This window comes from Urocampus carinirostris, chromosome 16 (genome assembly GCF_059441175.1).
Source record: "Urocampus carinirostris isolate Australia breed hairy pipefish chromosome 16, RoL_Ucar_1.0, whole genome shotgun sequence".
Taxonomy (NCBI): Eukaryota; Metazoa; Chordata; class Actinopteri; order Syngnathiformes; family Syngnathidae; genus Urocampus; species Urocampus carinirostris.
In genome coordinates this window covers 5250517-5263247 of record NC_142364.1, presented here as the reverse complement: position 1 = coordinate 5263247, position 12731 = coordinate 5250517, and the positions used below count along the sequence as shown (strand labels likewise).

Sequence of the window (12731 nt, the reverse complement as noted above, 5' to 3'; positions counted from 1 at the left end):
CAACACTCCTTCCTTGCAGCCATGTCTACCACATATACGGTGAGGATAAAAACGGGGGACAAGAAATACGCCGGGACGGACGCCAATGTTTTTATGACCTTGTACGGTAGCAAGGACGACACAGGTGGGCAGTTCGGTTTCCTGGCTTTCTTCCTGTGATTAGCCGAGTAACTAACATGTATCCAAATCAGTAGGTGGCAGCAGATTACTGTTTTCTGTCTTTATGTACAGCGCCTTGCAAAAGTATTTCAAGGCACCACCATGTTTGATAGTTGCGATGGTGTTTTCAGGGTGATGTGTAGTGTAACGCTTACGCCAAAACGAAATAAATACTTTCCGTTTTTTAGATTTAGGGTTGAAGTCTGAAATGTGGCGAAATGACAAAGTTATTGGAGGGACAATACTTTAGCTAAGCGCTGTATACTAATTAACTGCTCACTAGGTAGCACAGTATATTTAATAACTCCTTTTGTTTGATGATGGTGTGAATTTTTTGTTCACTTACAAAAATAAATTAATAAATCCTCCCGACCCACCACATAATTTTCCCTGATTTTTCAATATTATTTCCCCCCCCAAAAAACCTGAAAAAAATTAGAACGTATAAAACAATACAGGGAGAAAAAAAAAATTCTGTGATCCATTATCCCCGATTGTATATTCCAGTGAGCAGGGGCTGGCAGAGAACATTTTTATCAAACCTGGCAGCCCTTTTTTGCCCATTATTCCTGACTAAAGTGAACTTCACTGGTGAGGCCGTGATCCATTATCTCCAATCACATGTTAATGCGAGTGGGGACCAGTAGAATGGGGATGGGATGCTACATAGATTTTCTAGGTATTAAGGGGGGTTCTGGTCACCGTTAACCATAATGAAGGGATTACAAGAGATTTTTGATTTTTTTTTGGGCCCAAGAAGGTTAAGAAACACTTTCAGTGAACTTAGCTGTTCTCCAAATGGCAGGCATCATTACCCTGAAGGCCTCCAAGTTGCACAAGAACAAGTTCGAGCGGGGCATGGTGGACGAGTTTACAGTGGAGGCGGTGGACATCGGGCCGCTCAAGAAATTGCGTATTGGGCACGACAACCGAGGTACTGTCACTCTAATCCATTCTTCCATCCATTATCTGTACTGTTTATCCTCAGTAGGGTCGTGGGGTTGCTGGAGCCCATCACAACTACACTATGTCCCAACAGGGAGTACACCCCTGCCATTTCTGCAGAGATTTATTTATAATGACACAATGAAAATAAGTGTGTCAACAAAGACCATGGCTTACGTGAAAAATATCATGTGGTCTGATGAGACAAAGATTAATGGATTTAGCTCAAATGGTGTGAAGCATAAGTGAGGAGTACAAACGTGATTGTGATGTGCCTCAAGTCAAGCATGGTGTTGGAAATGTCATGGTTTGGGGCTGCATGAGTGCAACTGGAATAGGGAAGTTGCATTTCATTTAGGGAAACACAAACTCAAGTATGTACTGTGAAATACTGAAGCTGAGAATGATCCCTTCCCTCCATAAACTGGGTCGAAGGGCATTGTTCTGACCCGACAAGGACCCCAAAAAGACTTTTAAGATGATCAAGGCTTTTCTAAAGGGGCTAAGGGTAAAGTGGATGGTCTGGCCAAGCATATCTCCAGATCTAAATTCAATGGAACATCTTTGGGGCTTCCTCAAGCAGAAAGTGGAGAAGCACAAGATCTTGAATAACCCCCAGCTCAGTCATGTTTTCATGGAGGATGGAAGAGTATTACGGTGGCAATATGTGAGACTATGGGAAAATCCATGGCTAGGAGGATTAAACTGGTTCTGGCCACACAACATATTAAACTTCAGGAACTTTCTCTTAAGGGTGTACTCACTTTTGTTACCAGGAGTTTAGCGACTAATGGCTAAATTTCAAGTTTTTTAAGGGGAAAATAAGTTGACACTGCTACATAACCTTTACGCAAACTACCATTCATTGTGTCAAAGCGATGTCTCTTCAGAAATGTGAGGGGTGTACTCATGTTTGTGACATAATGTATCTACGGGCAGTGGCCAGGGGACACCCTGAACTGGTTGCCAGCCAGGTTCAGGGCAACACAGAGAAAGACAATCCACACGGTCATTCACGCGGCCCATTAACCTAACATGTTTTTTTGTGGGAGGAAGCCGAAGGAAACCCACGCAAACATGTAGATAACATGCAAAATCTGCAAAGGAGGGCAGTGCTTCTCAATTATTTTCCATCATGCCTGCCCTTGGAAGAAGAAATCCTCTCGCACCCACAGAACAATGATTGCTCAATATAGATAGATAGACAGAGATAGCTAGATACTGTCGATAGATAGATAGATAGCTAGATAGATAGATAGCTAGATACTGTCGATAGATAGATAGATACTGTCGATAGATAAATACTGTCGATAGATAGATAGATAGATAGCTAGATAGATAGATAGCTAGCTAGATAGATAGATACTGTCGATATATAGATAGATACTGACAATAGATAGATAGATACTGTCGATAGATAGATAGATACTGTCGATAGATAGATAGATACTGTCGATAGATAGATACTGTCGATAGATAGATAGATAGATAGATACTGTCGATAGATAGATAGATAGATACTGTCGATAGATAGATAGATAGATAGATAGATAGATACTATTGATAGATAGATAGATACCGTCAATAAATAGATAGATAAATACTTTATTTATCCCTGCAGGGAAATTCACTTTTCTAGCAGCATCCCTGCACTAAAATGCACTTGGTGGGAAATATCCCGTTTCAGCGAAGCCTACTAGCGCTTCGCTAAACTTCCTGGTCTTAGCTTTCGAGTTTGGGGGAAAATGTTTCTTTGTCTCTTCCCCCTGTCTGTCTACGCGTTTTACCTCGTCTGTGTTGAAAATTTTTATTTGGAGTCCCTTGAGTGTCCACTCTACTCTGTGTCAACACCTTATACTTAATGCTCTTACTCTGTGCTATCTGCTATTCGGAGGCGAACTGTAAACAAAACACTGTCAAGAGAGCACCACTGCTCCCCTAGTGTAGTGGAGGTGCGACTGCACTTCATTCTGTGAAAAAAGTTACCTGATTTCAAATACCCTTGACGGAAGCATTGCTCTGATCTAATAATACTCAGATTATCTACATACCTCACCAGGGCATATCCCTCAAGAGGGGTGACCGACACCAAGACAAGCACATACAAATTTTTTTTTTAAAAAAAGATTAAAAAAAGAGGAAAAATAGCAACAACAAAAAATCACACACAAACATTTTTGGACCATGACCAACCTAAAGTCCCAAACACCCAAACACAAGAAAGCGGTTCAACAGCAGGGCCCGACAGCTTTCACTCAAATTAAGAACAATAAAAAAAGAAACATTTGTCATTCAAAATGCAATCGTTATCTAAAAAACATAAATTATATATATATATATATATATATATACCACAGCCATATCCCCCTAGTGGGAGGTGGCTAGAGTCATTTCTGACTCTTTTTGGGAGATTGATTCAGAGGAGGGGATTCCCAGCCCCCTCGCTCAACCCAACTGAGGTATTGGGAGTCATTAGGTGACCAAACCCCCCAATTCCAACCCCTAATGCTGAACGCCAAGCAGGGAGGCAACGGGTACCAATGTTTTAAGTCTTAGGTATGACTCGGCCGAGGCTTGAACCACAACCTCCCAGTCTCGGGGCGGGCGCCATGCCCCCCAAGGCCACCGAACATAATTAAGATCAATAAAAATAATGAATTCAAACGAATAATGCAAAGTAAAGAAAATGATAAGAAACGAAAAAACTGACAAATGTTGGGTGCTTGCACCGCCTGAAAACCTGTTCCAAACGACACCCCTGGTTTGGCTTGTTCTGGTCCTTCAGGTGGCGGGTCCGCAGGCTGGTTCCTGGACTGGGTGGAGATCGACGCCCCTTCGCTGGGACGGACACTTCGCTTCCCGTGCGGCCGATGGTTGGACAAAGGCGAGGACGACGGCGCCATCTGGAGGGATCTGTTCCCCAACCCTCTGCAAACTGAATTTTACACACCATGTAAGACCTCATAAACGTCTCCATGTTCTTCTGAATGCTTTTGATCCTCTTCATTTTCCTTCGTAAGTCGTTCCATACGAGATCAAAATCTTCACGAGCGACGTTTTCGTGGCGGGCACGGACGCCGACGTTTTCATGGTCCTCTACGGGCGAAACGCCGTCTGCACCCAACAGAAGAGACTGTGCGTCAACAAGAGAGAACGGATCATGTATTTCGAGAGGGGAGCGGAGGACATGTTCATCGTGGAGGTCGCCGACGAGACAAAATGGACGATCGATGGGTTATTTGAGATGTTCCGGGTGCTCACATTCCCGCTTTCTCAGCTGGAGGACGTCGGGGAGGTGATCGAGAAGATCCGAATCGGTCACGACAATCGTGGCGTCAACCCGGGCTGGCACCTGGACCGAGTGGAGATCCGACGTCTGCTCAAGAAGGGAAAGGTGAAGCTCCCTTTCTGTTACTGATTAGTGAGAAGGGCTACTAGTTTTATATGCATGTCAAAAATATGTCAGGACCAGAACGAAGACAGGACCCACTTGCTGTGCGTTTCTCTTAGTTTTATTAGGAAGAAGGAAAAGGATAGTATACACGATCTGTAGATCGCTGGTCGTGGGGAGCAGGTTGTTCAGACGCGGAAGTGGTATTTCCGCGGCGAGCGATGGCAGTGTCGAGAGCGGGAAAAAAACAGATTGGTGGCCGGGACGGGGGAGCAAAAACGTAGTCAAGTCTAGAAGATGGGTCGGAGCCGGGAATCAAACAGGAATCAGAACAGGAGAGAGTCAGGGTCAAAAGGCTTGCCTAGCGTGGCTGAGATTCGCAGACGAACTGACACGGGTGACAGGAAGACGGGGGTTTAAAAAGAGAAAAGCAGCCAATCAGTGTCCGAGGCAGTTGGCGCCAAAGGAGCAGACTCAGGTTCCTCGCATCAGTAATCATGACAAAATAACAATTTAGGTTATTACTATGGTATGTTATTGGCCCCTCAAGAACTTTGACATTCTGCCACGTTTCAGGTTTCAAATTATATATAAAATACATATATAAATATATAAAATAAATGAATAAATATGTATGAAAAACACTCAAGACAGGTCCGGGATAAAGTTGTGGGAAAGTTTAAACTGGTAATGGGATACAAGAAGATTTCACAACATTTACACATCTCCCGGAGTACTGTGCTAACAATAATAATCACAATGGAGAGAGAATTGAACTACTGCAAACCTACTAAGATCTGGCTGTCCCTCTTAACTTTGGGCCAAACAAGGAGAAAACTAATCAGAGAAGCAACCAAGAGACCCATGATCACATCTGACGACCTGCAGGTATAGACAATTGAGGTGGGACAATCGGTACACAAGATAACTATTAGTCGTACTCTGCATAAATCTGCCCTTTATGGAAGAGAAGAGAGAAGAAAACAATTTTGAAAGAATACGAATAAAATATCTGTTTGCCGTCTGGAAAAGACCACATCAGAGACACAAGGTGGAACAAGGTGGTCTGGTCAGATGAGACCAAAATTGAACATTAAGGGCTGAATGCAAAGTGTTACATGTGAAGAGTAACACTGCACAATACCCTGAAAACACAATCCCCGCTGTCAAACATGGGTGTGGCAGTAACATCCTCTATAGTTGATTTTCTTCAGCAGGGACTTAAACGCTTTGTATGTCACGGTTGCCATGGCACCCAATTGTCCCCGCCCGAGTGGCGCCAGCTGCAGCTTGTTGACAGATTGGCTCCCTGTCATTATTCAAACTCTGCCCTGTCACTCCCCTTTTGTTGGTCCGTCTGCGAATCTCCGTTATTGCACGGCAAGCCCTTTTTCGCCTGTCCTGTGTTTGAGACTGTTACAGACCCGGGCCCGCGGGTATTGTAGCCTGACCCTGCCTAATCCCAACCACTTAATGTGATTTGAGGGACCGAGCCTGAAGTAAACCCCAATTTCCTGATTTTATTTGTGAGGACTCGGGAGGAGGAGGGGTGATTTTGGCCTAAATTTTGAGGTTTTCTAAAAAAGCAACTTAGGTTATTGTATGTTGTTGAAGGGTTAAAATAAGCACATTCAACCATTGAAACATTGTTTATCAAGACACTCCTCATGTCAATAATTTCTCATGCCAGTCAGAAAAAGCATTTTCCTAGAGAATCACCATGACACATTACTGGTAAGCTATTTTCAGAACCTGATTGCGTAATACTCGGGTGCTCTTAAAGGAGCTACCTGGTTTTAAGGTTTTCACCCAAAGTCGGGTTGATACTTGCAGGGTTCGGAGACGGTCATCTTCCCCTGCGAGCGCTGGCTCGCTAAATCGGAGGACGACGGCGAGACGGTACGGGAGTTGGTTCCCTCCGACATCATCACCGAGAAACTCTCTCGGGACGGCAGCCTCAAGGTTACCGAGGTGGAGGTGGAAGACGCCCTTGAGAGTACGTAAAAAAACTCGTTTCGCCTTTTAGGAGCACCACATACCTCCACAAGAGAAGGGAAACGGATGAAAAACCTTTTAGCTAGTCTGAAGGTTTCTTCATATCCAACTGAGCTGTCATTTTTCACCAGTCCGAATATACAACATGAATACCGTATTTTCCGCACCATAAGGCGCAGCGGGTTATAGGGCGCACCCTCAAAAAATTGTTTTTGGTCCAATATTTTCCATACATAAGGCGCACCGGATTATAAGGCGCTACAATCGGAACGTCGAAAAAACAGTCAGATAGTTCAGTTAAACGTATTACCCCCTTAACATTTCGAAAGCTTGCAAAGAAGCAAATACGTGTCTCAGACATGTACGGAAACGGTGTCTGTACGATGTCACCAATCACTCAAATGCATCGTTCCAAATATCATTCGGAAGGTTAAAGTCTTGGGATTCAAGAAATGCCAACCATTCCTTAGTTTCCATTTTATTTTTTGCTGGCAACTGTGTGGACAGCAAAGTAAGAATTTTATTGTGCAGGGAAACAGGGTTCTTTACCGTGCATATGACAATAAACACTTTGAATTGAATTGAGTTTAAAAATAGACTCATCACAGAAACATCAAGATCGTTCTAAAACAAGATACCGGGAAAATATAAAGCCGCATAGCTCACCTAAGTTCTCGTGCAGCCATCATGTTCAATAATGATACGTAACCATGGTCTTCTTACAACCGTGAGTGTAGTAAATCCAGGAGAGACAAATACAAATACAGAATAGTAAAAAAAAGTTTTCTCTATGCCGTAGTGCAACCCAACGTGTGATTCACTTTCATCTTTTTCGGCCAATCGCAGGCTTTGTTTTGCCCCTTTAGCCTACGCGAGCCTGTAAATGATTAAAAAGGATCCGCCCCCTTTACTCCCGAGGCTGCTTGCCTTAGTTGCAAGACTTTGCCACTTAATATTGATCCTATATAAGGCGCACTGTATCATAAGGCGCATGGTCAGCTTTTGAAAAAAATAAAGGCTTTTAGGTGCGCCTTATAGTGCGGAAAATACGGTAATCCAAACAAGTGACACCAAGTGTGGGTTGCAAGTTAAGGCCATCAAGTGAGTGACCAAATAGAGTAAGGACAAGTGAGAGGGAGAGAAAGAGGATATCAAACCTGACTGCAGGTCTGTGACAGTTCATGTCTGTGTGAACCTCCCCCCTAAGAAGCAGAATGCTGTCCAAAATTTGATGACCTCACATTATCTTCTGCCTGTCTTCCAATCTCCGTCCAGCGCACACTTACAAAGTGTCGGTGATGACGGGCGACATGTACGGGGCGGGAACTGACGCCAACGTGTTCCTCACCATCTACGGCGACTTGGGCGACACCGGCGAGAGGAAACTCGGCAAGTCGGAGAACAACAGCAACAAATTCGAGCGAGGATCCGTAAGTCTCCTCTGTGATCCAGAAGGGGGAGGTTCTCAGTGAGAAGACACGAGTTCTGGTTTCGCAGGTGGATAAGTTCAGCGTGGAGGCCGTGGACCTGGGGCAGGTCTTCAAGATCAAGATCCGGCACGATAACAGCATGATGAGCGCCGACTGGTATCTGGACCAGGTGGAGGTTCTGGACGAGGACACGGAAGAGGTCTTCCTCTTCTTGTGCGAACGATGGCTGTCCAGGAAGAGGGAGGACCGGCGGATCGAGAGAGTTTTTTATATCAAGGTGAGACCAAAAGCATACAAAGTAATATATTTAGTATTTGACATTTTAATATCATGTATAAAAAAGTATGAGATCGACAGACGGGTCGGTGCAGGGTCTGCCGTCATTCGGACCCTGTACCGGTCCGTCGTGGTGAAGAGGGAGCTGAGCCGAAAGCCAAAGCTCTCGATCTACCGGTCGATCTACGTTCCTACCCTCACCTATGGTCAAGAACTTCGGGTTATGACCGAAAGAACACGATCCAAGTGGCCGAAATGAGTTTTCTCTGTAGGTCGTCTGGGTTTTCCCTTAGTGATAAGGTGAGAAGCTCAGTTATCCGGGAGGGACTCTGTGTAGAGCCACTGCTCCTCCGCACTGAGAGGAGCCAGTTGAGGTGGCTCGGGCATCTGTTAAGGATGCCTCCTGGACGCCTCCATCGGGAGGTGTTCCGGGCATGGCCCGCCGGCAGGAGCCCCCAGGACACGCTGGAGAGACTGTGTCTCTCGGCTGGCTTGGGAACGCCTCGGGATCCTGTTGGACGAGCTGGAGGAGGTGGCTTGGCATAGGGACGTCTGGGCTTCCCTTTTAAGGCTGCTGCCCAGGCGACCCGACCCCGGATAAGCAGAAGATAATGGATGGATGGTATAAAAACGTATACTTTTATAATATAATAATATAAAACCTAAAATTTGCACGCCTTGGTTTACTGATGAAACTAGATCGCTTAAACCAAAATGCAGGAAATCGGAAAGAAAATGGCGCGCTACCAAGCTTAAGGTTTCCCGTCAAACTTGGTGTGACAACTTGTCAAAGTATAAAGCAGCCCTTGCCTCTGAAAAATTAGCCTATTTTTCGAAGGTGCTTGCGGCACAAAAGAATAACCCCAATATCCTTTTCGACACCATGGTGTCATAATAGTCTGTAATAATAGTTTGCAATAGTCTTTGATCTGTGCAGCCCTTTGAGACTCTTTGTGATTAAGGGGCTATAGAAATAAACATGACTTGACTTGAATTAATTTTTCTTTTATCATAAGTCAAGCCTGGGTTTGGATTTGCTTACCCACATTAAACAGGTAGTAGGGGGATTTTGTAGAGGTTTACTGTTCTATATTCTTTATCAATTATCCATTATGGGTCAAATCATAATACGCTACAAAGCCAAGAGGCCGAGACCCTTGCTCTCAACCAAGAGGCTGGGTCAAGGTCCTAGCCACGGGGCCAAGCATCGATCAGTGCGAATGCAACGCTCCCGAGTGACAAATTTAGTACTGTGTCCCTGGTTAACAGTATCAAGAGAAACCCCCATATCGGACTCAGATACAGCACCTTTATTATCCGGTCGCTGTCTGTAATGAACCGGACTTTGGCATTGCTGGGCAGCGCTGTTTGACAAGACTGATACCAGATCCTGAATTATTAATACTATTATTTTACTTTGCATGAGACTGTGCCTACAACTGCACCGTCACCACCCATACCCTATTTTATCTTTTCATTTTACTTATTGTAAAACAGGAAATGTTGCACCAACGACCCATGTAGTTAAGGCAGGGGTGTCAAAGTCATTTGAACTCGGGGGCCACATGATAGAACAAACATTCTGTCGGGGGCCGGACTAGTAGATTAAAGAGAAAGAAAAAGAGATAAAGAAATAAGAGAAGGAGAGAAGGTGGGACAAAGAAAGAGAGAGAGAGTGTGAGAAACAAAAGAGATAAAAAGAGAAGTCGTGAGAGGGGGAAAAGAAAGGGAGAGGAGGAAAGAAATCCAAAGAGAAATCGAAAGACGGAAGGAGAGAAAAGAGAAAAGAAAGCGCGAAGGGTAGGAAGAGAGAAAAGGAAAAAAGGAAAAGTCAGAACAAAAGAAGTTAAAAAGACACAGAGAGAGAAGAGACAAAGAGCGACAAAGGAAGAGAAAAAGAGAGACACAGAGAGTGAAAGAGACAGAGAGTGGGAGAAAAGGGGTGGAAAAGAAAGAGAGAGAGAGAGAGAGAAAGAAAGAAATCCAAAGAGAAATAGAAAGACAGAAGGAGAGAGAAAAGAGAAAAGAAAGTGCAAAGGGTAGGAAGAGAGAAAAGGAAAAAAGGAAGTCAGAGCAAAAGAAGTTAAAAAGACACATTGAGAGAAAGAGACATAGAGCAACAAAGGAAGAGAAAAAGAGAGACACGGAGAGTGAAAGAGGCGGACGGAGAGTGGGAGAAAAGGGGAGGGAGAGAGAGAGAGAGAGAGAGAGAGATACAAATACAAGTACAGTGTCTTTGTTCGAGGCACCTGTCTTTGGCAACATCGAGTGGACCTATTTCAACCTGTCGCTCGTTTTCCTCCTGCGCTTCTCTGAGTGTTGTCTCGCGAGCCGGATTCAATCACTTAGCGGGCCTGATCTGGCCCGCGGGCCGCCTCTTTGACACCTGTGAGTTAAGGGATCACTGAGCTATGATATTATTCATGTATTCATATATTACTATTTTATACTCTCTAGATATCATCTATTATTTATGTATATTTTTATTATATTATTTGACTGTATTATTTTAGCCGGGTTTTTTTTTTTCAGGGCTACGAGGGTGTCCGAGAAAGTGTCAACGTAAAGAAAAAGTCCTTTTTAAGAAGTGTGGACGACAACATGAACAAAAAGAGCAAGAAAAAGCAAGAGGAGGATGAAGAAATCCCAGGTAAGGAGTACAGTAGACCCCCGGGATACAGCCTTTTTTCTGCCTCTCTTTACAGCGTTTTTCCTCAGTATATGACATTAAAATTATTTTGCGTCGGGGGCCACATTGGGTAAAAAAATTGTGGCCAAAGGGCCCCATCCAATTAATTTCCATGTTATATTTCTATTTAATAAGATTAGTCTTATCACTTTGGCTTTGAAACACACACAATTAAAAGAAAATATTATATCAGGTCCCTGTTTTTGATATTAAGTTTTGGAGTATTTAGGTAGTATTTTGTACCATTTATATAGTATTTCTGTCGTATTTTTATAGTACAGTATTACCAAAGTATAATTTTTGCCGTATATCAGTAGTAGTTATGTAGTATTACTGTAATTGTATTTTTGTAGTACCGTATTTTCCGCACTATAAAGCGCACATAAAATCAGATTTTTTTTTAAAAAGCTGACTATGCGCCTTATAATACGGTGCGCCTTATGTATGGCAAAAGTTTTAAAATATATCATTCATTGAAGGTGCGCCTTATAACACGGTGCGCCTTATAGTGCGGAAAATACGGTAATTTTGTCAGAATATTTCCGCAGTATTATTTCTGAAGTATTTCTGTTGTAATATTTCTTTAGATAGATAGATACTTTATTCATCCCCGTAGGGAAATTCACACTTCCAGCAGTATCCTTGTGTTGAAAAATAAAATAAAAGATAAAGAATACAAAAATACTCAATATAATATGTTGATATAGAGTATATAAATAGTGCTACGGAAAATACACACTGTAATGAAAATAGGGTGATATGCAAATGTGGGGGTGGGGTTTAATACGGGCTTTTACTCCCCCGGGTGGGGTTTAAGAGCCTCATGGCATGAGGAAGAAATGATCTCCTCAGTTTGTCCGTGGAACAAGACTGTGGTCTCTTTTCTAGTATTTTTGTATTATACTATTACAGTGGTGGTGTTTTTTGATATTTCTGTCAAAGTATTTGTCAAAGTATACCTGTTAGGGTCTGACACACCTCCTATCACAAGAAGGCCCCAACTGGGGTTTGAACTGGACACACACCTGTGGACTATTATCCAGAATCCTTTTACATGAAAATGACCTGACTACGTGTAATGTTCAAAATGTCCTTTTAAAATGTTCAGTATAATTTGTGACAAGTGTGTAATGATTGTACACAAATGTGCCCAGTCCAAGCTCACAATTGGGGCCCTCTGGTGGTAGGAGGTGTCTCAGACCCTAATAATTATGTAGATTTTCTGTAGTATTTTTGTAGTATTACTGTATTACTGTAGTATTTTGTACCATTTATATAGTATTTCTGTCGTATTTTTGTAGTATTACCAAAGTACAACTTTGCCGTACATCAGTAGTAGTTTTGTAGAATTACTGTAGTTGTATTTTTGTAATACTTTTGTCGGAATATTTCCGCAGTATTATTACTGTAGTATTTATGTTGTAATATTTCTTTAGTAGCATTTTTGTATTGTAGTATTACAGTAGTGGTGTTTTTTTATTATTTCTGTCAAAGTATTTTTGAAGTATTTCCATAGTAGTATATCTGTTGGGGTCTGACACACCTCCTTTCACCAGAAGGCCCCAACTGGGGTTTGAACTGGACACACACCTGTGCACTATTATCCAGAAGCCTTTACAATGAAAAAGACCCGACTACGTGTAATGTTCAAAATGTTCTTTTAAAGTGTCCAGGATAATTTGTGACAAGTGTGTAATGATTGGACACAAATGTGCCCAGTCCGAACCCCAATTGGGGCTCTGTGGTGGTAGGAGGTGTGTCAGACCCTGATAATTATGCAGTTTTTCTGTAGTATTTTTGTATTAATTCCATAATAGTATTTTTGTAGTATGTCTCTAGTACAGTG

At 42.9% G+C, this 12731-nt stretch overlaps 1 protein-coding gene across 1 annotated transcript in view; it reads left to right on the top strand.

The window, feature by feature from the left end:
• The window catches only part of loxhd1a (lipoxygenase homology PLAT domains 1a), an 82100-nt gene that overhangs the window by 55710 nt on the left and 13659 nt on the right, over window positions 1–12731 (top strand). The window contains exons 24-32 of the mRNA XM_088319986.1: window positions 20–124; window positions 965–1093; window positions 3890–4057; window positions 4125–4306; window positions 4382–4498; window positions 6329–6491; window positions 7766–7920; window positions 7988–8197; window positions 10729–10846. Of these exons, the coding sequence (XP_088176112.1) occupies window positions 20–124; window positions 965–1093; window positions 3890–4057; window positions 4125–4306; window positions 4382–4498; window positions 6329–6491; window positions 7766–7920; window positions 7988–8197; window positions 10729–10846 (1347 nt within the window). The remainder of the gene's footprint in view (window positions 1–19; window positions 125–964; window positions 1094–3889; window positions 4058–4124; window positions 4307–4381; window positions 4499–6328; window positions 6492–7765; window positions 7921–7987; window positions 8198–10728; window positions 10847–12731) is intronic.